Source organism: Emys orbicularis, chromosome 1, assembly GCF_028017835.1.
Source record: "Emys orbicularis isolate rEmyOrb1 chromosome 1, rEmyOrb1.hap1, whole genome shotgun sequence".
Classification (NCBI taxonomy): domain Eukaryota; kingdom Metazoa; phylum Chordata; order Testudines; family Emydidae; genus Emys; species Emys orbicularis.
The window spans coordinates 210,816,912-210,839,730 of record NC_088683.1 but is presented as its reverse complement, the minus strand read 5'-3'; the positions used below and the strand labels follow the sequence as shown (position 1 = coordinate 210,839,730).

The 22,819-nt window shown below is 43.8% G+C and overlaps 1 protein-coding gene across 1 annotated transcript; it reads left to right on the top strand.

Annotated features, from left to right (window-relative positions):
- The first annotated feature begins 445 nt into the window (after window positions 1-445).
- On the top strand, window positions 446-21,889 carry ICOSLG (inducible T cell costimulator ligand). The gene is made up of 8 exons (XM_065423247.1): window positions 446-477; window positions 7,384-7,424; window positions 11,300-11,665; window positions 14,194-14,478; window positions 17,212-17,382; window positions 19,769-19,804; window positions 20,696-20,703; window positions 21,764-21,889. Exons 1-8 carry the CDS (start codon window positions 464-466, stop codon window positions 21,887-21,889), a joined length of 1,047 nt encoding a protein of 348 aa, XP_065279319.1. The 5' UTR covers window positions 446-463.
- The last annotated feature ends 930 nt before the right edge of the window (window positions 21,890-22,819 follow it).

Below are 22,819 nucleotides of genomic sequence, written 5' to 3'. Positions count from 1 at the left end.
GGGCCGGTGCATTATCTGTAGGCGGGGTGCCCTAGCGACTCGTTTCAGTGCATTGAGGGGACACCCCTTTGCCCGGGCTGCAGAGCGAAGCGCTCGGGCCTGGGGTCTCGCGGGCTGAGCTGCTCTCCCGGGCGCGGGGTGGCGGAGCGCGCCTGGCCTGGGCTCTGCTCTGCTCGTCAAAGGACGCGATCCCGCTCTCGTCGCCTTGGCCGGGGAGCTGCAGGTGGCAGCAGAGGAAGGGGGCCCGCCCGCGGTCACTCTCCTGCCCCCAGCCGCGTGGGAAGGGAGAAGGGACCAGCCGCGGAAATCCCCGGTTTGGACGACGTAGGGGGGAGGAGCTGGCTCAGCCCAGGCACGGCTCAGCGGCTGTTTCACTGCTTCTCCGTCCGACACTCGCCGAGGGACCAGTGCCTGCGCCTCCCGCCGAGTCCCCGAGGCTGCCCGAGCAGCGCCCCGCGCCGGGATGGAGCTAAGAAGGTGAGTGCGGGGGGGGGGGGGCACCCAGAGACTCGCGCTTGGTTCACACTCCTGGTCTCCGTACTGCCCGGACCCCGCGCCCGCGCCCCCCACGTGCCTGCTGGCGCTGGGTAACTGAGGGGGCTCCGGGTCGTAGTACCCAGCCCCCCCCGACTGGGCCATCGCACTAGAGAACTATGTCGCTCTGCTCCGAGCACGCCCAAAAGACAAACACTGAACAGTGCTGTCAGCCCAGCGGCAGCCGGCCAAGTCAGCTCATTTCCTTGGCAATGGACAGTCACTGACCCTGCTCCTACCCCCCGGGAGCCAAGCGTCAAACGGGGAAGGGGGAGGGAGGGGTCAATCAATGTTATGCTGAGGGGGTGCATGGTCCTGATTTTCTTGCTCCAACAGGAGCATCTACACTTGCTCTCTTTTCAGCTGTTAGAAATTGGGGGGTTGGCATCAAAAACTGGGCGGCGCACTCTGGATCCAGGTGCCAGGTTTGGGTGTTTGTGCTGCAGGAGGGATTTGGGTGCACTAAACTTGCTCTCAATTTTGTCAGTACAATTGGTGGGTGGGGTGGGGGCTGACTACAAAAATGACCAGGCTCCAGGAAGGTCCAACTTTTCCTGCCAACTCTTCCCACTGACTGGTGTGTGTGTCTACCTGTAGGTTGATTCATTCCCACCCCCAATCCATTTGGTGTGTTTGTTGTGGCTGTCAGGGTAAGGCTGAGGCTGCTCATAATTTAATCTTCCTTTATCAAGAGAGGGCACTAGGGGCAAACCAGAGGGCCTGCTCCTGCTCCTAAGAAGTCAGTACTTTCTGCTCCTTGTGTTACGGGGAAAGGAATGTGCAACTCAGATAAATCTCCCCTTGACCCTGACTGGAATTCATAGCGGGAAAGGCAGAAAATGCTATTGGGATTGTTATGGCAGGGGAAGGTTACTTTGCTGTTGAATAGTAGTGGTACTTTATTATTGAACTAAAAACACAAGGGGCAAGTTTTACAGCCCCCTCCCTCCCCCCCCCCCCCACACACCCCAGAGTGAATCTGAAAACTGGCCTTTGTGGTTCTAATTAGCTTAATATAAAGGTGCTTTCTTTATTCTCAGGTTAAGAATTAGCGCTTAGATCCTGCACTACCAGAGCCAAATTCTGCCCAAAGTCTGTGCAGAGACTTCAACACCCATTGAATTAGATGTACACATTTTTTTCCCTATAACTCTAGCAGGAGCATAGTGTTTACCTCAAACTCCTAATTTGCGTGAAAACTACAAAGTGCCTTGTCTCACTAGGATTTTACCTTATGATAGTTCTTACTACAGGTGGTCTGAAAAATTCAGACAAAACCTTTTTGGTTGACATTTGCTGATTCGTTGAAATCAAAACATTCTGCAGAGACAGTTTGATTTTCACAAAGTTCCTCCAGAAACCAGGCAGGGTTCTAATGGAAACCAGCCTGGTTTCCTGGCTCCTCCTCGGCAGCCCACCTGGCAAGCTGCTGGAGACCTCAGACCCTGAGACAGCACATGAGGTAGACTGCCCAGAGCTGGGGCTCCATCCCTTTGTCTGGAGAATTTTGAAATTTTTGGGTTTTGTTCTGAATCGGAACAAAATCCATTTTGGAAATAGCAAAATCCTCCACAAAACATTTCTCTGCCTAGCTCTCATTGCCATGTGATAGAGGTACACACCCCTTTTCCTAGAGAAGACAAGCCCTTGTGTGAATGCTTCATCGAGTACTCGCAGCACAGCATAAGGCTAAAATTTCTTGCTTCATTTACAAGTTGATTAATCCCCAAGGCCAATTGCTTATCATGTTCCTTTCAATGGGGAATATTCCCCAACAATACATTTTTACCATGCACTACAGCAAAGGAGACGGACTACATTTGTTTGTTATGCCTCCAATGAGATGTGGCAACAAAGTGCCAGTGCAGTTGTCAGTCTGTCATATTGAACAAATAGGACTGCTCTTTATCATTCCCACCTGAGTCCCATCCTCTCCCCTTGACTACAGTAGGAGTTGTGGGAGCCCAGCACCTCTCAGGATTAGGAATACAAAGACAATTAAAGTCAGTAAAATGACTCGCACTGTGGGTTTTGTGATCAACCCCAACACTCGGCTCTGCATGACTGATTCTGTGCTGAAAAACCACAGCAGTGCACCCAACTGTTTCATGTAGGTGGTTAGTGATGTTTATTTGTGAAGCACTGTAAGAATCTCTTTAAAAAGAGAAGTAGAGCGAATGTCACTGCAGACAGACTTTCTTTTGGTTAAGGTGTGAACAATAGAAAGATCTAAATAAACACATGTTTTATATTATCTGGAAAACTACAGTTATGGAAAAATGCCATGAAACAGATAAAGATGTAGGGCAATTGACTGATAACTCAGCTAAGAGAAATATAACACTGATGAGGCACAAAGAGCTGTTCTTGATACAGTTTAGGACATAGTCATGGTTTATAGATTTGATTTAAATGTGAAACAAAACACCCTGTTGTTGCACCATGAACATCATCATATTTTTTGATGTGCTCAGAAAACCAAAAACACACCAAAAATACATTGCAATTTTCAACTGCATCAAATCAGTTCTCATGAGAAGAAGGTAAATTGTACATGTAAATATGAAGATGAGAGTAGGAATTATAATCTCAGTGGGCCAGTGTGAGAATGAGGAAGTGAAACTTTCTCCTGTCTCACCGAAAGTTTAAAAATGGGGGGGGAAGGATAAATGGAGAAAAACAAACCATTTAAAAAGAAACTAAGGGACTGATCCAGTTTCCATTTAAGTCAGTGGAAATCATTCCCACTCCAGTTGGTGCAGGAATTAATCCCAAATGGGCATGACAGAGGAATTCCTCTGGTTTCAAGGAAAGAAGGAACCCTCTCACCTGCTCAGGTTGGTGCTCAGTAACTGAGCTACTCTGCAAGCACTGTGGACTGCAGCAGCATTAACATCCACTTAGGAGGGAGGATGGTCAGGCCCTGGATCTGTCTTGTCTAAACTCTGGACTGAAATATTAAGATCCTAATCCAATAACAACAGCTTTATATTGACACCAGTTATGCATTTTGGCTACATAGCACAGACAGCCCCACTTACACTTGTTACTTTCTCATTGGCACCAGCAATACCTCTTAAGGGGAATTCCCTGAAAGGTCCAATGAAAGACAATCAAGCGTTGGTTTCTCTTTGGTTCAACAGGAAACTAGACCCAGTGGTGGATTAGCCACTGGGCCAGTGGGTCCCGTTTCCAGCTGCCACAGCCAAGTGAGGGGGCCGGGAAAAATGGGCACCCCTGCGCCCCGCCCCTTATCCCCAGTTGGAGCACCGGGGTGGGGGGGGTGGCAGAGTAAGGCATGCCCCAACCCCATTTCCCCGGCAGGAGCGCCAGGCGGGCAGAGTGGGGCAAGCCCCCGCACCCCGAGCCCGCTCCCTGGCTGGAGGCAGGGGGACTCTGGGCAGAAGGGGTAGGGAGGGGCCGCCACTTGCTCTGGCCCAGTGGCCCCACAAACCCTAATCCACCCCTGATTAGACCCATTGTTTAAGAAGGAAAACAAACAAACAAAACCACAGGATTTAAAAATAGTACCAAGGTGATTTTTTAAAGGAAGGTATTCTAGAGCCATATGTTATCTAGAAACACACACATACATGTACATGCATACATGGATCATGCACCATCCCCTCACAGCTCCTAGTGCTAACCAGACTGCACATGCACCATCTCCACACAGTGACTGAGCTTGCTGCCTCCAGCCCAGAGCTACAGGAGGGGAGCTGGATTTTCGCTGTAGTGGCAGCTCCCAGCTGCTTTGGGCTGGGATAGGCCCAAGCACTGGAACTGAGTGCCGGGAGCCCGAATCTCCTGTCCTCTCAATGCCCCCCTGCTGGCACCCAGCATGTGTGGAGGAGGAAGCAGTTTGATTTGAATGCAGAGGCGACAAAACTGGACTAGGGAGAAGGAATGGAGTAGGTTGGGAGACAAAATCTGGTGAGACTGGGACTGGTCAGGGAAATTCAGGAGATGACTAGGAGCCAGCTGGTTGGGGGGGGAACACTGAGATCAGATGTAGAGTTAGGGTGCAGAGGGAGAACTGGGACTAGCTGGGCAAAGGGACTGGGACAAGGAGCCAAGGTGGAAGGGAGATTGAGGCAAGGAGCTAAAATGTGGGTGGTTTACACTGGGATTGGATGAGAAGCCCAGGAATTGGCACTGGCTAGGTGCGGGCAGGGTGAGTTAGGGACTCAGACAGCAAGTCCAGAGGGGAATCCTAGGACTGGCTGGGCAAAGAGCGGGGGACTAGGATGAAGAACCCAAGGAGTGGAGACTGGGATTAAGTAGGCAAGGAGAGACAAGAGTCAGGGTGGGAAAGAGACAGCACTGGGACAGGAACAAGTTGTAGGCGATGGGGCAGAAAGGTTCAAGCTTGGGGAACAGGTAAAAGACTCCATGCTCATTGCAGCAAATTCCCCTCCAGAGCCTGGAATAGAACCCAAGATTCCTGAGTCTCACCATTCCTCGGCTGTCACCATACATCTGCCAATGCGCTTCATAATGTGTGTCTCATCCCCACCTAGTGCTGGTCCATGGAGGATAACAACCTACTATTCTTATCAGTTACTCCATTACTCAAGTGGTAGAGGTCTCTGCAGTGGATCTGAAAGTTCCAGTCCTGCTGATGACCCAAGCAGTTGTCCACATGATTCCATGTGATGCAATTTCTCTTTTTTCAGTTTGCTTTTTTAAAAGCATAGGGAATTACACACACACACACACACACACACACACACAAAACTACTTTAAAAGAACATTATTAAGGTTGCAAAGTCAAACACTCTTCTCACTTCACAAGGGGGCTGTGAGAATAAATTACAGTTTGTGAAGCATTCAAATACTATAGCAATGAGCTCCATTAAAAAAGTCCATGAGGAAATTAATAATTCTGTCTTCAGAGCAAAGTGTGCCACAAAGAAGAGATGGGCCACTCATTGAATGAGGAGAAAATATAATATTAAATAGCTACTCATTCAGTGAGCACCATCCAGTCTGTGCACAGAATGAGGCAGCTGTCCAGTGAAAAAAATAGTATGTGATCTGCAATTAAGATTATATCGTAATGCATATACACAAGGGGGGTAAAGTACGGTTGTACAAGCCACCTTAATTCTGACATTCTCTAACTTTTGAATGCTTGACTTTGCTACCTCAATAATGTTCTTTTAACATTGTATAATATACAAGTATGTAGAGGTGATAATTTACACAGTGCACAATTCCCATTTGTTCCTTGAAAAACTTCCCAGTAATAAAGAAATGAATTTATTTTAAGCTGCAACATCAGCCCACTGAGACTTATTTAACATTCCAAACCCTGAGCAGCTTCACACAGCCACATTTGTTTTTCTCAAACAGCCAGAATAATGTGACCACCCCCTCCCTTTCCACCCCCACCCCCCCAAATTAACCCTATCTGAGGCCCAAGATGGGCAAGATTCAATCTCAGCCATAAGAGCTTTGCTAGACATAAAAGTGTTATGGCTTTTAAGTCTGATTTCTTACATCTTTGAAGAGCTAGTAGTGGGGGTTTTATACCAATGGGAAAGAGCAATTAATCCCTGTCCATTGGGACAGGGCACTAGCCCTGGAAAAACTCCAATGTCAGAGTTGTGGCATTGTTATGTATAGAGATTCTATTTTCAGACTGTTTTGGAAAGTGTATGTTATATTTATTGGTTTTCATTTTTATCTTTCTCCCTCCCAAGTTCTGAACAATGAGACTTATGACAGTGAAGGCACCTGGACTTTACAGGTGGAGGGTTACATATAGGGGGGGGATATGATAGAGATATATAAAATCATGAGTGGTGTGGAGAAAGTGAATAAGGAAATGTTATTTACTTGTTCCCATAATATAAGAACTAGGGGCCACCAAATGAAATTAATGGGCAGCAGGTTTAAAACAAATAAAAGGAAGTTCTTCTTCACACAGCGCACAGTCAACCTGTGGAACTCCTTGCCTGGGGAGGTTGTGAAGGCTAGGACTATAACAGGGTTTAAAAGAGAACTAGATAAATTCATGGAGGTTCAGTCCATTAATGGCTATTAGCCAGAATGGGTAAGGAATGGTGTCCCTAGCCTCTGTTTGTCAGAGGATGGAGATGGATGGCAGGAGAGAGATCACTTGATCATTACCTGTTAGATTCACTCCCCCTGGGACAGCTGGCATTGGCCACTGTTGGTAGACAGGATACTGGGCTGGATGGACCTGTGGTCTGACCCAGTATGGCCGTTCTTATATTCTACAAACATAGCTTTAAAAAAATATTGGGACTTTCTAAAACATTCATAAAATAGTTTTTTCCTGTAACATATGACATATACAAAATACTCATTTGAGGTGACTGGAATGATCTGCATAACCCACTTGTGGCTTTGCCACTTGGGAACAATGCAACCATCCCAGAGTCATGCCAGTGAGGCCTTTATACCACTCCACACCATGACGTATTCCCTATATACATTTTTATCTATATATATATTCCCATACACCCAAGAAGGTGATCTGCATAGTCAGCTTTTTTTCAGTAGTCACATCAACATGTTTCATTGACATGCCACAGACTGATCCAGTCAACTGTTAATCAGAAAGGTAGATAGCATTGGTTTCAAGCCCAGTATAGTGTATTATCCTTCAATTTATTGCTTTTTCCCAGAGTGATAATTTTAAAGTGACATTTTGTAGCTGTCAAAAGTGTGGGTACTTATTCTGAGTCTCTATAATAGATATTGCTACCCATATGTTGTTGCTAAGCTACGCTACTACTATTGTATTTAAAACTGTGAATAGTACGTATGCACTTACGATTGCATTATCATCATTGAGCTTTTATCTTTTGTTTTTTATAGCTCTGGACTTTGGTTACTGTTTCTTTGTGCTCTGGGATGCGGTAAGTTAAGAAAAAGTTATTCTCTATATAATCACTTTTAATACAAGCATTTGTTTGAATATACAGAGTATGTATGTGCACAACATAAATCAGAAATCTAAACAGTGCTTTTGAACAGGAATCATAAAGATTCTTTAATATGAGACTTTCAGTAATTTGCATAAAGAATGTCAAATGTCCTTGTGATTTTATTAAGGACACTGGGACTACCTGGGGACCTTTATTCGGACTGAATAATACCTTACCGCCAGAGTACTCCCACTGAAGTCAATGAGAACACTCATGAAATACAGTGCTATGCAGAATGAGTTATCAGAATCCGGCTCTGAGTGAGTTAACATGAAAAAGGAGCTAGACAGTGCTGTGTGCAAATGCACTAGCCTTAACCTCTGGAGAGAGAGATTAACATTTGCAGCAGAATTTTGAAAGCCCTTCCTGCACAGAACCCCTCTGCAAGTTCTGGCCTTGAGCTGACCTAGTGATCACGGCATAATCAACACATCTGCCAAGAGGAGGCTTCACAAGTAGAACATTAAGACTTGTACAGATCGAGATTGAGACGCACTGACAAAGCAGATACCAGTAATACAACTAGCACCATACATTACTGGTAAGCCCCAAACATTTCTCTTACTCTTGATTACTAAAAGCTCCCCAATTTACCCCCAAATAAAGTGTGGGTATGGGGATAGAGAGACTATCAAATGAGATTTAAAGTATTTTTCTGTTTCATAGAAGAATTAAGAGTTGCCCCATTCTTCTTAGACACAGAATCATCTAAGTTTGGCTGAGTCACGTTTAGTGTTTGTTAAAACCGTACATGCCTAGTCACGGCGCACTCTACCTTGGCATGGGGAAGGGTGTTTGTTGAGAATGTGAACCTACCACATCAGCAGTAAATGTACTGCAGGATTCCGTGACCTTTCCATTTAGGGCTACAATCTGCCACTCTTATTCATAGCAAGTAATACCTTTGTTCACAGGACTGAGGCCACTTAGGGTATCTCTACACTGGAATTAAAGCCCCACAGCATGACTGCAGATGGCCCAGATCAAACTGACTTCAGCTCCCGGGCTCAGTCTGCCAGACTGAAAATTGCTGTGTAGACATTTGGGCTTTGGCTAGAGCCTGGGCTCTGGGACCGCCCCCCCTCACAGGGTCCCACAGTTTGGGCTCCTGCCCTAGCTCAAATGTCTACACAGCAGTTTTGCAGCCCCACAGCCAGAGCCCTGCAACTCCGAGTCAACTGACCCAGGCCAGCCGCGGGTGTTTAATTGATGTGTAGACATACCCTTAGGCTGTGTCTGCACTGCAGCTGGGAGGTGCGATTCCCAGCATGGGTAGACAGACTCGCGCTAGCTCTGCTTGAGCTTGTGTACTAAAAATAGCAGTGTGGCATAGATGTCGCGGCACTGACAGCAGCTCGGGCTAGCTACCCTAGTCCAAGCCTGCCCAACCTTCTGGGTCAGAGCCCGGATGGCTAGCTCAAGCCATTGCCAGTGCCACAACATCCACACTGCTAGTTTTAGCATGCTAGCTCAAGCAGAGCTAGCGCAAGTCTGTCTCCCCAGGCTGGGAATCACACCTTCCAGCTGCAGTGCAGGCATACCCTTACACGTTTAATGTGTTGCCAAAACTTGAGATTTGATCATGATTCTTACAATATTTGGAGTTCTTCCTCCAAACTCCAGGTCCTGATCCAAAGCATATGGAAGTCAATGGAAAGGCTCCCATTGACTTCAGTTGACTTTGGCTCAGACCCTTTGAGTCCTGTGATTTTGTGAGAATCTAGCATTTATTTGAAGGGGGGATTAAAGTAGGTTTCTAGCCCCCATGATTGTGGAGAAAAACTCGAAGTAACATAAATGTGTCGAGAAACTAGAAGGCAAAGGAATAGAAGCCAACATTTAAAAAAAAATCTTGTGGTTTTTAAATTAATCCCATGATATTGTGAGGCCTGACTCATGGTTTTTGTATGCTTGGGATTGGCATAACTGCGTTATGCACATTACTAGTTGCATTGGACTTTCATGGGATTATTCATGTACATAAAGTTAAACGTGTGTGTAAGTAGTCACAGACACAGAGCCTAAAACATGATTCCTGGGCTTCCCTGTTAACAGTGATGATGCTGGTGCACAAAGGAGGACGTAACTAAGAGGGTTTCATGAGGTCCTAATAAACCCTTTTGGAACATGAACGCAGTTTGCCAAAATGAAAAAGACTGAATGGTGAAGTAGAGTAAATAGCAGCCTTTTTAACCCTTCCACAATTCATTCCCTGGGCTGAGCGCAGCTCCTCTGCTGGCCCTTGGGTAGAGGTGCCATCTCACACTGATGTCTAGCTACCATCTCTAGACAACTGAAAGATTATCCAGCCCTCCCTCCAGAGAGGATGGCTGTCATGGATATGAGATATCCGAGGGCATGGAAGAAGTGAAAATGTAGGGAAGGGAAACCTGAAGAACCCCTGGGAGACAGATGGGCACAGTTTAAGAAGCTTTATTTTATATTAACAGATTGGAATCTTTTAAGTTTCACAAAAAGAACAGGAGTATTTGTGGCACCTTAGAGACTAACAAATTTATTTGAGCATAAGCTTTCGTGGGCTACAGCCCACTTCATCGGATGCATAGAATAGAACACCTAAGTTTAAGTTTCAATCCTGCAAGGGACAATGTGCTGAGTGGGCTTGGGTGTGGGCCTGGCAGTCCAAGAGTTACTTTCATTTGCACTCATCATTAGTACAGTAAAAGTCATTATTGATTTTAATGTAGGTTCGATGTCTAGAGTCCTTCACTTAAAACTTAACAGAATTTCAGGAAAAAATTCTCCATATAGTGCTATAATCTGTCACCCTTCCTCACAGTATATTACTTTCTCATGGCTGTAGTTGGGGACACATTTAGGGGCAGGCGACCCAGGTGATCGCCTAGGGTGAAGGGCTTGAGGGGCACTGGGTTTGGGGTGCTGTAAGGTATTCAAAAGTTTAACAAATGGGGGGGGGGCACCAAAGACGCTCCTCGCGTGGGGCGCCATTTGGTCTAGGACCGGCCCTGGGTCTAGTCCCATTGATTTAAACAGGTCCACCCATTTACATAGGTTACTTTAATTTTGCTATTTGTTGTCCGTTTAACATGGGGACCATATAATGTTTGTTCAGAGATTCAAAGACCAGAAAGGACAATTGTAATCATCTAGTCTGATCACCTGTATAACACTAGGCCATAGGCCTTCCCCCAAATAGTTCCTAACGCACATCTTTTAGAAAAAAAACATCCAATCTTGATTTAAAGATTGTCAGAGGTGGAGAATCCATCACAACCCTTGGTAAATTGTTACAAATGGATACATAATGCTACACATGATCTTTAAGGATCAGTAATACCAGTGCAAGCAAGGAGTACCTCAAGTGGAGTCACAGTTACTTTGTTTCTATTGTAGGTACTTGTATGCCTCTCACCCCTTTACTTAAGCACCTCACAATCTTTAATGTATTTGTTCTCACAACACCCTGGTGAGGTGGGGAAGTGCTATTGTCTCCACTTTAATCCCCATTTTACAGATGGGGAATTGAGAAGCAGAGAGATTAAGTGGCTTGCTCAAGGTCACACACAAAGTTGGTGGCGGCGAAGAGAACTTTGAACCTGTGTCCTTATCACTGGATCATACTTTCTCCCTTCTTTGGTGGCAATGAGATCAGAACTTGGCCCTAAGCAATTATTTTTCTTTACAAACAAGTGAATATTGATATTCTTGTTTTGAAAATATAAGTACTCCTTTTCAAACCAGCTGGTAAGTAGGATTGTGACAAGTATATTAAACTGCTTTTCTTCAGACTGATTTTCAATTTGTTCCCCTTTTTATCTTTGTAGTTACTGCAGAGGAAGATAAGAAAGTTATCAGCACAATAGGCAGCACTGCTGAACTGAGTTGCATTTATACTCCAGAGAAAAAATTCATTTTAAATAAGCTACGGGTCTTTTGGCAAATAGCGGATGGTTCAAAACCATGTTCAGTGGTACACACCTTTAATTCTGGTCATGAGAACCAAAGCGAGCAGTGTGCAGACTTCAGAAACAGGACTCGATTATTTCAGGATAAGCTGGAAAATGGCATTTTTTCTCTGCTGCTGCTAAACGTCAGCCTGAGAGATGAACACACATACCGGTGCATAGTACAGAAGAAGGACGTGGTTTTCAGGGTTATTCACAATGCAGATGTGGCCCTCAAGGTAGCAGGTAAGCCCTTCTATTCCATATAAAACCAATATCAAACAGCAGTTTGCCACCCTAGATCTCTGTGGATGCTGCAGAAGGGGCATTTGTCACACAATAGGCTAAGGGAGGAGGATTTCCCCATGCCCCAAATGGTGGTAGTGCCACCACACTAATTTGCCTCCCTTAGACAATCCAAGCTTTTAACTCGGTCAAGGGCAGTATCACAATAAACAATTCAAAACCATCTAGTCCTCCAACTTTTGAAGCACAGACTGTTTGGCTTACCCTTCCCTCAGCTGTTCAGGGAGGGACAAGGGGCGAGGGAACACTTATGTTTACTGAGAGGGTAGTTAAACAAGTCAGTTTCAGGCAGGACTGTACCCAAATTCTGACTCAGACAAGTACTTGGCCAAATCCCAGTGACAGTTTTGTTATTTGTCTTCAGATGACTATTTTTTTTAATGACCTTCCAAAGCCCAATGAGACCTATGGCATGGCTGGCTCTACTGCTTCCCCTGCCCCTCTCCCGAGAGCCAGATGTGATATGAACTCAACACAGGTTGGGGGTAGGGAGTAAAAGTAATTTTTTTTCAGAATCAGGTGCCAAAATGTATTTTGGAAAACAAGCTTTAATTAGGACAAAGAGTGAGAGAAATCCCAATGTGCGCATAATGGAACCACAAGTAATGTTCCATTTGCAGTGCAGTGTTATCAATATATTTTGAAATGGCAATAAGTTAGTAACCAAATGCAATAGAAAGAGCAATATATATTGTGCCATGTTTTGGGAGGCTGATTTACGGTTGGTGTTGATTCTCATTACAAACATTCTGCTGTAATGATCCACTTTAATATATTTATACTTCATTATTCAGTAACTGTATAGCTATTTGGCTTCACCCATATAACAATTCCAGCTAGTCAGATTAGCTCAGCTTCAGCAACACACTTAAACATGTTAAAGTTATGGATGTGCTTAAGTGCCTGGCTGAACCAAGGACTGTTTAGGACAGGGACCATCTTTTGTCCCGTTTGTATAGCACTAGCACAACAGGGTCCAGTTCTGTGACTGGGGATCTTAAACGCTATATAATACAAATAATAAAAGTGACGATTAGATATTTGGTACACTCCTAATTTTTGGCTCTCTTCCAGCAGCTGTTCTGGTCCCCATCCTCCCCGCCATATTTCTTTCTGCTTGGAATGATGAAGTGATCTATTTTATTTTCACCAGTATAGGTTTCATAACCTCTGAGCTCCTCTGCCTTACTGCATTTATTCACACCATCCCCATCCTAATAAAATCCAAGGCAGCGACTCTGAAGCTGCGGATAGCAATTCTAACTCTGCTTAACTGACTCTTCATTTCTGGCTGTCATAAACAGTTCAGCTTGGAGCAAATGTTACTGTGCAGTTCCCACAGGTCATAGATGTGAGGAAGCAGAGGGCATAGCCTCACTTTGGCCAGAAATCTGAGTTAAAAAAAAAAAGTTAGTCCCTAATCCTCCCATCTGATGATCACGAGCCAATGCCTCTGGGCAACACCCTATTGAAGGTGTTGGGGTGAATCTGACTGTAGGATCATAGCCTTAGGCAGTAAACTGAAAATAAGAGTAGATCCTCTTTTGGGCTTCCTGCCACTCTCAGAATTAAAGCCCTGTCCCTTGTGAAAAGTATCCATGTCCTCTGGAAGTTTATTTATCCAGATGGAAAATTATTTAATGAAAACAATATTTTGTAAGCAAGCTGGGAATTTATGTTGTAAAGAGTTGTTTGTGGTGTAAAGCAGTACTTCATTTGTTAATCTGATCTGCCTTCATATACCACTCTTTGTTGCTTTGTGATATGTTGGAAGACTGAAAGAGCCAAAGTCAGTTAGCCCCAAATAGCTTTAAAATAGTACTGTGTGCAAAGGAAGGCCTGGATTGTGCCCCTTAGATCCACGCATGGATCGCATTCCTCCATGTGGAAATAGGGAGATCAGCCAATTCCTTACAACCATACACCCACTCCTGTCACCTGCAGAAGTCTCTCTGCGTGGTCCAGGGTTCCTTATTAGTGCAATGGAACTGTGTTGCCAGGGAAAGAAGCTGCTAAAGCCAGTGCAGAGGACATAGGATCTCCATGTGGATGCCCTAGCCTCATGCAGTTCTGCCAGGCTTGGAGGCAGGGCTTCCTCTGTGCAACTGTGTGTGTATCCCCATCTACCCTGATGGGCATTATGGGGGATCTCCACAAGGAGAACAGTTGGGAGAGCTCTGCTCTCTGATACGTCTCTTACAACCTCTTCCATGGTGGGGCCTTCTCTGAGTTAGTTCTGAATCGTCTTGCAAAATGCTACTGAAGTGAGTTTAAGACCCTTTTCCCCTTTGGTTTGGCCTTCTGATTCCTTCAGTAAATCACTGAAGTAATTGGCCTAATGTCCATGCAGGCTGATATTTATGTCTGAGCTATGAGTTTATAATCCCCAGAACCTGTGCTCTATAATCTGAATCATTCCTTAATCTTTTGAAAAGATTATAAAATGCTAATGTTTTTTCCTTTTCCAGCCAATAACAGCCTGCCAGTACTAAGTGGACCTATAAGAATCCACCCAAATATTGGAGAAGAGGTGACATTAAGTTGCAACTATAGCCAAGGATACCCAAAGCCAAACATTTACTGGATAAATAGAACAGACAACAGCACCCTCCATCCATCATCATTAAAGATCATCCAAGACAATGATGGCACATACAGTGTTTTCAGCACACTGAAGATTGAAGCAAATTCTGATATAAAAGTAGGATGCATCATAGAAAATGAACTACTACAGCAAAATCTAACTATCCTCTGTAAGTTGCTTAATATTTGGCAAATAACAGGTGTGTGTGTGTCTACATGTACATCTCTGATGAGTAGCAGCCTAATTAACAGCATGATAGTCCAGTGACCTACTGAAATGAGTTTAATTTTTAAAGCCTATATAAATTTAGGCCACAGTGTTTATATTTAAATGTGACTTTTTTCAAATGAAGCTAAACACCCTCTTAGGCCTCCTAGATCTGCACACAGATCACCGTTCCTCTGTGTGGAAGTAAGAAGCACCATCCTGATCACAGAAGTTCTCTCCCACTCCCCTGAAACAGTTTTGGAATCACTATGATTCCCCCTTCAGCTCCTGTGGGAACCACACTAGGCCTAGCTCAGTGCTGAAGGCTTACTTTTAAAGGAAAGACATTTTAATATGTAGTGGATCCATGACTCCTGAAGTCCCACCACATTGGTTGACAACCACTCTCTTAGCTATGCTTCTTCTGTGGGTAGTTTTAAAGTTCTGTTTTCAGTCTCCAAAACTGCTTTGAAGACAAAGAGACATTTGAAACTAGGTTTGTACAAATGTCTAATTGGATTATTCATCCAAGCACCAAATAACTGGAAATGGTATTAGGCCAAAGCATTCAGAACAATCAATGAGAGACACATGGATGATAGACCATTTATTGCTGATGGAAGTTATTAGTAATAAAAACCAAGACTTAACCACTCAAATTCACAAAACAGATAACTTTTCCTGTTCTGTACAAATCTATATTTACATGCTGTAGCACCTGTAGTGTGATAGATGCCTTACAGACAAGCATAAAGTCAAGATAAAGCCTTGCTCCAGACATTGCAATCTTAGGCCCCGATCCTGCAAGCAGCACTATGTGGGTAGACCCCTGTGCCTTTGCAGAGCCAGCTGCAGGGTCAGAGCTAAAGGGATCTATCTTGCAAACTCAGTGAAGTAATACCAATGAAATCAATGTGATTACTAGCGTGAGCAAAGATCACGCATACATGAGTACAGATTGCAAGATAAGGGGCATTTGGTAGCTTGCTAGTGCCAACATTCCACCCTGTAGGAAATAGGAATAACCCGTTCACTATTATCTTCCTAAAGACATTTTGTCACATTCATTCTGAAAAGAATTATTTTACCTTTTATAAGGTTGATTAACTTTTCCAGAATACATCACTCTACTGTTTTTAGAAGCAAGCAAACAAACAAAAAAACGTAACCCCACTGAAGTCAATGGGAATTTTGCCATTGACTCCAATAGGGCCAGGATTTCACCCATTATTCTGAATGCACATGTGCTGATTTTATTGCTTATTTACAGCAGATATTAAAAAAAATACAAGTCTATAGGCAACAGCTCAAACCTACTGTCTGCCATGGTTGCTGAATGGAAGGGGAATCTGGAACCAGGAAAAGAGGAGGAGAAGTGGTGAATGTCTCCTGAGACAGGGCAGAAGAAGAATAGGCTATGGGGTTAAGAGTATGATATGAGCTGGCCCTGAGAAGGTGGGGAGAGGACACAACTTGTGTTGTGGGCAGGGACCAGAAGATATCGGAGCTTTCTCATCACCTCTCTTGTCCCTTACTGGGGCATCGTCCCTACTAGCCAGGAGGAAACGAAGCAGCACAACCAAACCAGCAAGTGCCCTGAGGAAAGGATGGGGCTTCTTATGTAGGGTTGCCAATTGTGATTGGATGTATTCCTGGGGATTTCATCACCTGACATAATCTTTAATTAAAGATTAATCTTTAATTTCTGGAGACTCCAGGCCAATCTTGGAGGGTTAGCAACCCTATTCTTAAGGCACATGTGAACAATTATTCTGCCAGAGATTTTTGCTCACATACAGCGGAATACTTATTAGAAGCCAAATTTTCATAGAAATCTTGTTTCAGTAGGTTTTTGGAGTAGTAAACAACGTTTTTAAATGGCTGTAGGGGATTTTCTCCACTAAAGGAACGACGTCACGATGGCAGCTGAGTCTTCATGGCTCCCTCAGGAGCCTACAAAATCCTGTACTTGGTCCAATGAGGCAGCAACAGTTTTGAAGTCATATCATTGTGTATCTGTGGGTTGGTAATATATAAATAAATATACAGGCACAACAATATGTACTCCCTAGTGCTGTCACTTGTGTAGTGTGGTGACCTGCAGGATGAACTGCAGGGTCTCATGGCAATTGCCAAAGCATGGCTGCCATTTTGGGTTGTCTCTTTAGGGAATCCTCATGGTCATTGGTGAGGCTTTGAAAGCTTCGGGACCAGATATCCATGGAGTTACAACTTACCCCAGCTAAGGATCTGTCCCTCATTCTTGTTTGAAAACAAGTCTAATTTTGAGTACAACAAATCACTCAAAAACTAATCTTCGAAAGCTGTTCAGTAGATTTCTGTCTCAGAAGAGCATATCCAAAATGACAGGCAGCTTTGGTGTGGGCAGGACTTTGTCACTTGAACACACATAGTGCTGTTATTTTCAAGAGAAGTTGTGTTACTAAATCCTTCCATAGGAGGAAAATGTATGCCTAAAAAGTGTGTGTAATATTGATTAATAATTAAAAACCATGTAGGTAGAAATTTGGCCTTGTTCAGAAAATATTGGTGGTGGTGGGATGAAAGTTATTTGTATAGGAGGGCTATAGAAGCCTATAGACTTGTGTGAATCTCATGTCTATAAAATGCAGTTGAACACTCATCTGGAATGACGTTTGAGAGCCTCTCTCTCCTTTTCTCTATTCCTCTTCAGACTCGGAAAACGTCACAAACTCTAACTCGACCAGAAGCAATCTGTTAGATCTAAATGAACCAGGAGCTCAGGCTGGAGGTGTCCTTGCCATTGCCATTGTGTTAGCTGGTCTAGCTGTTTTAACCTGCTGGCTGTGGAAAAGGAAATTCTCTCACCGGAGATCATACGCCGGTAATTAAACCATTTACGCTTGTTGGTCAGATATATATATTCTAGTTCTTTTCATTTTTCCAAAATATTTCATATTTTACAATTTGTCATACGTAGTTGTGAATTCTCTACATTATAAGTGAAATTAGAGCACATGACAAGTGCTGAATTGACAACAGTGGGGGCTATACTCCTAATTAGCCACAAAGCTGGTACATCATGAGAAGTCGCCGTGTAAACTTTTTCATGGTGTTATACCAACGTACCTCACACCTGAGGAACCATTCCTTTGAATACAATGATAGTTCGGGCTCCACATCTATTCAGTCTTTGGCTTCTCTGCCGAGACTATCCACAAAAGGAATGTAATGATAAGGAGGGGTTTGTGCAATATGGACAACTTTCCATTAAGAACTGGACTGAGATCACACACACAGTTCATATAGACCAAACCAAAACCGGATGATAATCACTTGGGATTATCACCTGTCTTGAGAAGATTAGAATCAATGATTTACCAAATCATAGAAGTTTAGGGCTGGCAGGGACCTTGAGAGGTCACCAAGTCTAGCCCCTAGATGAAAGGCTCCAGATCCTTTTACAAATTCCCTACTCTACCAGTTTCCTACAATTTCCCAAGTGACAACCAATCATCTCTTACTAGGATTCCATGTAACAAACAAGCAAACAAATCCTCGTTTACAAATGTGATTGCTTGCATTTCTGCAGCTGCCCACACAGAAATTTCAGCACTTTACAAGATAAAACAAAAGAGAGCTCCAATAGATGTCTCGATAACAAGACTGAAGATATACTAGAGCTGAGGGGATGGGGGTGGAACTGTTGTCTCATATGGTGAAAATTTGAGATTTTGAAAAAAAAAAGTTCCATTCCGCATCAGAATGAAACAGACACCTGATGAATATTTTTGCAAAAAATGAGAGAGAATCACCCCAGAATAACCAATAGCCTGGTGGTTAAGGCACTCATCTGGGAGCCCTGGGCAGGGGTTTGAACCTGGGGTCTCCCACATCCTAAATGAGTTCACTGGACTATTGGCTATTCAGTGGTGGCTCTTTCTCTGATCCTTCCTCCCCACCCCTTCAAAAAAATATTCCAACCTGAACCTGAGAAACCCTCCTGACTAATGTTTCGTCCAAACCAACCATTTCCCATGGGAAGTGTCAGTTTTAACAAAGCAGCATTTTCCAGAAAAAAAAAAGTTTCATCAAAAAATTCCCAGCCAGCTCCAATATTTACCCATGTATGTGCGCTCTCATTGTGGGGCAAATTGCAGAGATGCCAGGGAGAGCATGTAAGACTGGGGGAACACAAAGAGCTTTCCCTCTTTGTCCCCATGCAGGGGCTAGCCACATTCAAGGGTTGCTACTGGCTAGCAGCACTAGGCACTCCCAAAAGGATGGTGAGAAAGCAGGGACCTGCCCCCTTCTGCATCAGCTGTGCTCACTTGGGGCTTTGCGCTTCCCTGAGGCACAATACCTCTCGGAACTGCCACAGGGTGGTGCAAAGCCACTCCAACCCATTGCAGGGCTGTGATTTAAAGCCATAGTCTCAGCATCCAAACTCCATTATGTAATATCCAGGTAACTAAGTTATGCAGTGTAATTGTAACCATGCCAGACTCAGGATAACATAATTAAGTGTAAGATGAATTGCTAGACAAGAAGATCACTTGGCCCAACAAACCTGAGGCTCGTAACTTTTTCTCATGAAGATTAATGTTGTGTAGAGCCAAGCTGGAATTATTCATAAAGGCCTGGAAATTTACAAAACCTTAATTTGTATCTTTAGACTGTTCTAATGTTTTCATCCTTATAAGGCTAGAGAGGTAGTGAGCAAAGATATTTGCTAACTGTACAATGATTTGCCTGCTTTCCTGTTGCCTCATCCTCCTCTTCCATTTGTGGGTTCCATCCACCTGTTGCCTCTTATCATAACCTACACTGTAAGCTCTTGGAGGCAGGGACTGTTTGCATAATGCCTAGCACAGGGGTCGGCAACCTTTCAGAAGTGGTGTGCCAAGTCTTCATTTATTCACTCTAATTTAAGGTTTCGCGTGCCAGTAATACATTTTAACGTTTTTAGAAGGTCTCTTTCTATAAACTATTGTTGTTTGCAAAGTAAATAAGGTTTTTAAAATGTTTAAGAAGCTTCATTTAAAATTCAATTAAAATGCAGAGCCCCCTGGACCGGTTGCCAGGACCTGGGCAGTGTGAGTGCCACTGAAAATCAGCTCGCATGCCGCCTTTGGCACGTGTGCCATAGGTTGCCTACCCCTGGCCTAGCACAATGGAGCTTTGATTCTTTATTAATGCTCCTTGGGGCTACTGCAAAGAAGAGATAATAACCACCTCACATATTTAAAATGCTGCATTTCTTTTAACAGATGTTCAACAAAATGAAGATGGAGCACAGCACAATAGTAAGTAGTGAAAGATCAGACACGCACTTACCATAAGTGTCTTAGGAGCTACATAACTTCAGGGTTCCAGTGCCACAGCTCTCTACAAAATATTTGATTTGTTTTAAACTGCCCAAGATTAACCATTTCTGACTTCATACAAATTCAGTATATGCCTCAAAAGTGCTGCTCTCTTCCTTTCTGTGTACCACCTCTTAGGGGGACAAATCCTCCCCTTGTTCAAATCCAGATAGTCCCATTTACTTCAGTGGATCTATGCCTGTTTACACCACCTTAGAATCTGGCCCATATCTTTAGAACATGCATTATGTACTCTCCTTTCCCTAACGAAGAAATATAGTCTAAACCTACAGTCTGTTAACATTTTAATGGCCAAGAGTACAAGATGTAATGTGGCAGGCCAGTTTAGAAAGGCAGAACCCATTTGTAATAAAAGAAAACAAGGCATGATTTAAAAACAAACTCAGATCTAGTGAAAGCGGACAGAGATAGGATTGTCTGGAGGCTACTTGATATTATTTATTGTGTGACAAGTGTTAACCATATCCTGTGCTGCATCTGCAAAATTAGCTAGAGATACAGTAGATCTGTGTGGAATTACTGTATAAAAGTCCAGAAAATACACTGCTTTAAAAGCATATAAACAGCTGCTACAACAAACTGCGCTGCACAAATACGACTTAAAATATCTAATGCAAGCAAGCATCCTTCACATCAAAAAATGCTTAGCTTTGCATTTGATATATAAACTGGTTTAATGAACAGTTGTTTTACACACTCCCCAGGCCATTCTGGGCTGATTCAACACAGTTGTTCCCATTTTAAAATCAACAGGCATTAAACCATTTCCTGCTTAATGACCTTTTATAAACAATGGGTTTTCTCCTCCAGACAGCGAAGTCTGTTTACATGGTACAAGCAGTTTATTTAAAGTCTCCTCTTGACTTATATTGAGTGCTTCTTGGCCAGACCCCAGGACCTGGCCCATAAACATGTAGTTAAGTGAAAAACTATTTGTGCCACATTAATATTGGTTGTAGTAAATATCTGTTTTATGGTGGAGCCCCATGGTGCTGGGCACCGTATGGACACATTAAAAAAAGACAACTCCTCCCCTGCAGGCTGGGGTTCTCTCTGCTCAGGGTCAGACCCCTAAAGACTAATCTGGTTTGCTTTGGCTAACAACAGAGTGTAGGAGCAAGCCAGGCGCGCTCTCCCTTTCCCCCAGGCACAGCCCAGTACCAGCCATGGGCAGGGGGAGGTGGTTCAGGACTCACTGCAGGGATGGGTCCCCTATACTAGACTGATTCTCCTGCATCTACTAGTTTTAGAACCATTTTGTGCTAAGGGAGCAGGCAAAGCTTCCCTAATGCACCAGAGGATCTGGCCCTACGTCATTTTAGCTTTTCAGTCTAGTGGTGCAGGGTGCATGTAGCCCCATGTGAAACAACACCCTGGGCAGATTGAAGTGGCCATTCCACTTTTTAGTATTAACGCAAAAAATTCGTCTGCTTTAGCAATTTAATTTTCACCTTACGGAAGGTCAGATCATTTATGGGGAAATCCTCACTGATATGAAAATAAGAGGGTCAACTGAGGCTTGGCTATATTGCTACAATACAGGAATTTTTAAAGTTAATGCCTCTTTATTCTAGCAGCAGCTGAAACTAAGCAATGTTAAAGTAGGCCTCTGTTTGAGGGAGAGGGGGCATTTCTTGCATTTGCAGGGTGAGATGCACCTGAAGATTAAGGCCTAGACCCTACAACTAGATCTGCACTGATGGACTCCAGGGACTGACAGGAGTCCTATTAAAATCATGGGGCTCTGTGCATGTGCAGGATCTGGGCTAATGGGCCTTTCCTATCTTTGACTTCATGATCTTTCTCTGTTCATTGATTGTCAGTCAAGCACATTAGTAGTTTTTGTCTATAAAACTAATAATTATTTTGTCTTTACAGCACACGTTTAAATGGGAAATTCTCAGAGAATTTGGGCAGCTGGTGATGTACCAAGAGAATGCTGAAGCTAAGGACGCTATGTTGAAGCCAAGGACGGCAGCATTATCTGCAACACGAATGACATAGTGTTTCCAGAGCGTGGGCCAGGACAAATGGCAAAAACCTTCTCTGACAGAGGAGAGAGCAAAATCCAACTGCTTTGGTCTGCCACTTCTAATCAGCCCTTGTGCTGGTTTCAAAACACTCTTCAAAACACCTGTATGAGTGAAAGGTGCAGTCGTACCCGGATGCCGAAGCATTGCTTCAGGAATGAAAGACTGCCAACTGTTATTTTATCAGTCTAAGGATTCCCTACTAGACTGAGATAAGCAACTGTGTTTCAGCAGTGCTGACAATTCTCTCTGCCTTTCAGACTTTTCATAACGATTACTGAACATGAAAAATGGCAGCTAGGCAAGTGAAAACTGCAAGACTTTGTGTAGAGCAAACTTTGTTGCCTGTTTTACGTCTTCCCCTTCCTCCATGCATCCTTTCACTGTTTCTGGGCAGCCTCAATGGCAATACAAAAATATCCCGAAGCTTCCAACTTAGACATGCAGAGGTACAGGTGCCTGTAGCTGAACAAAACTTTTGAGTATGAACATTAGGAAGCCTTCTTTTATTGCAGTTTAAGTGTGCATTCTACATTTTACAGAGTACTCGATCAAAAAGGGAGTGTCCATCAGTTGACAGAGCACAGAAGTTACTAGATTCCTAGGAAGTGCATAGCACTACCTTAGCACTGTCTGTGCTGAATTCAGATCAGCAGTTGCCTGTGCATACACTTTGGAGACGGGACAAAAAAACATAGTGTTGTTATCCTCATTTTGGCATGTCAAGCGTCAACCGCTCCCTGTTGGGTTCTAGGATACTGGAGATTTGAAATACAATTTTCGTGCACTCCCTCCCCCAACTCTCCCCCATAAAAACAGGTGTGTAGAATATATGGTCACATTTGCCATTGATACAGCAAGAACATCGTTAACAGACAAAGTAAATGTGTGGTGAAATCAGGGC

Coding starts and splice junctions, on each gene's coding strand:
- ICOSLG (XM_065423247.1), top strand. Junction 11,666..14,193: donor TGTGGCCCTCAAGGTAGCAG/GTAAGCCCTTCT, acceptor TTCCTTTTCCAG/CCAATAACAGCCTGCCAGTA. Junction 17,383..19,768: donor TCACCGGAGATCATACGCCG/GTAATTAAACCA, acceptor TTCTTTTAACAG/ATGTTCAACAAAATGAAGAT.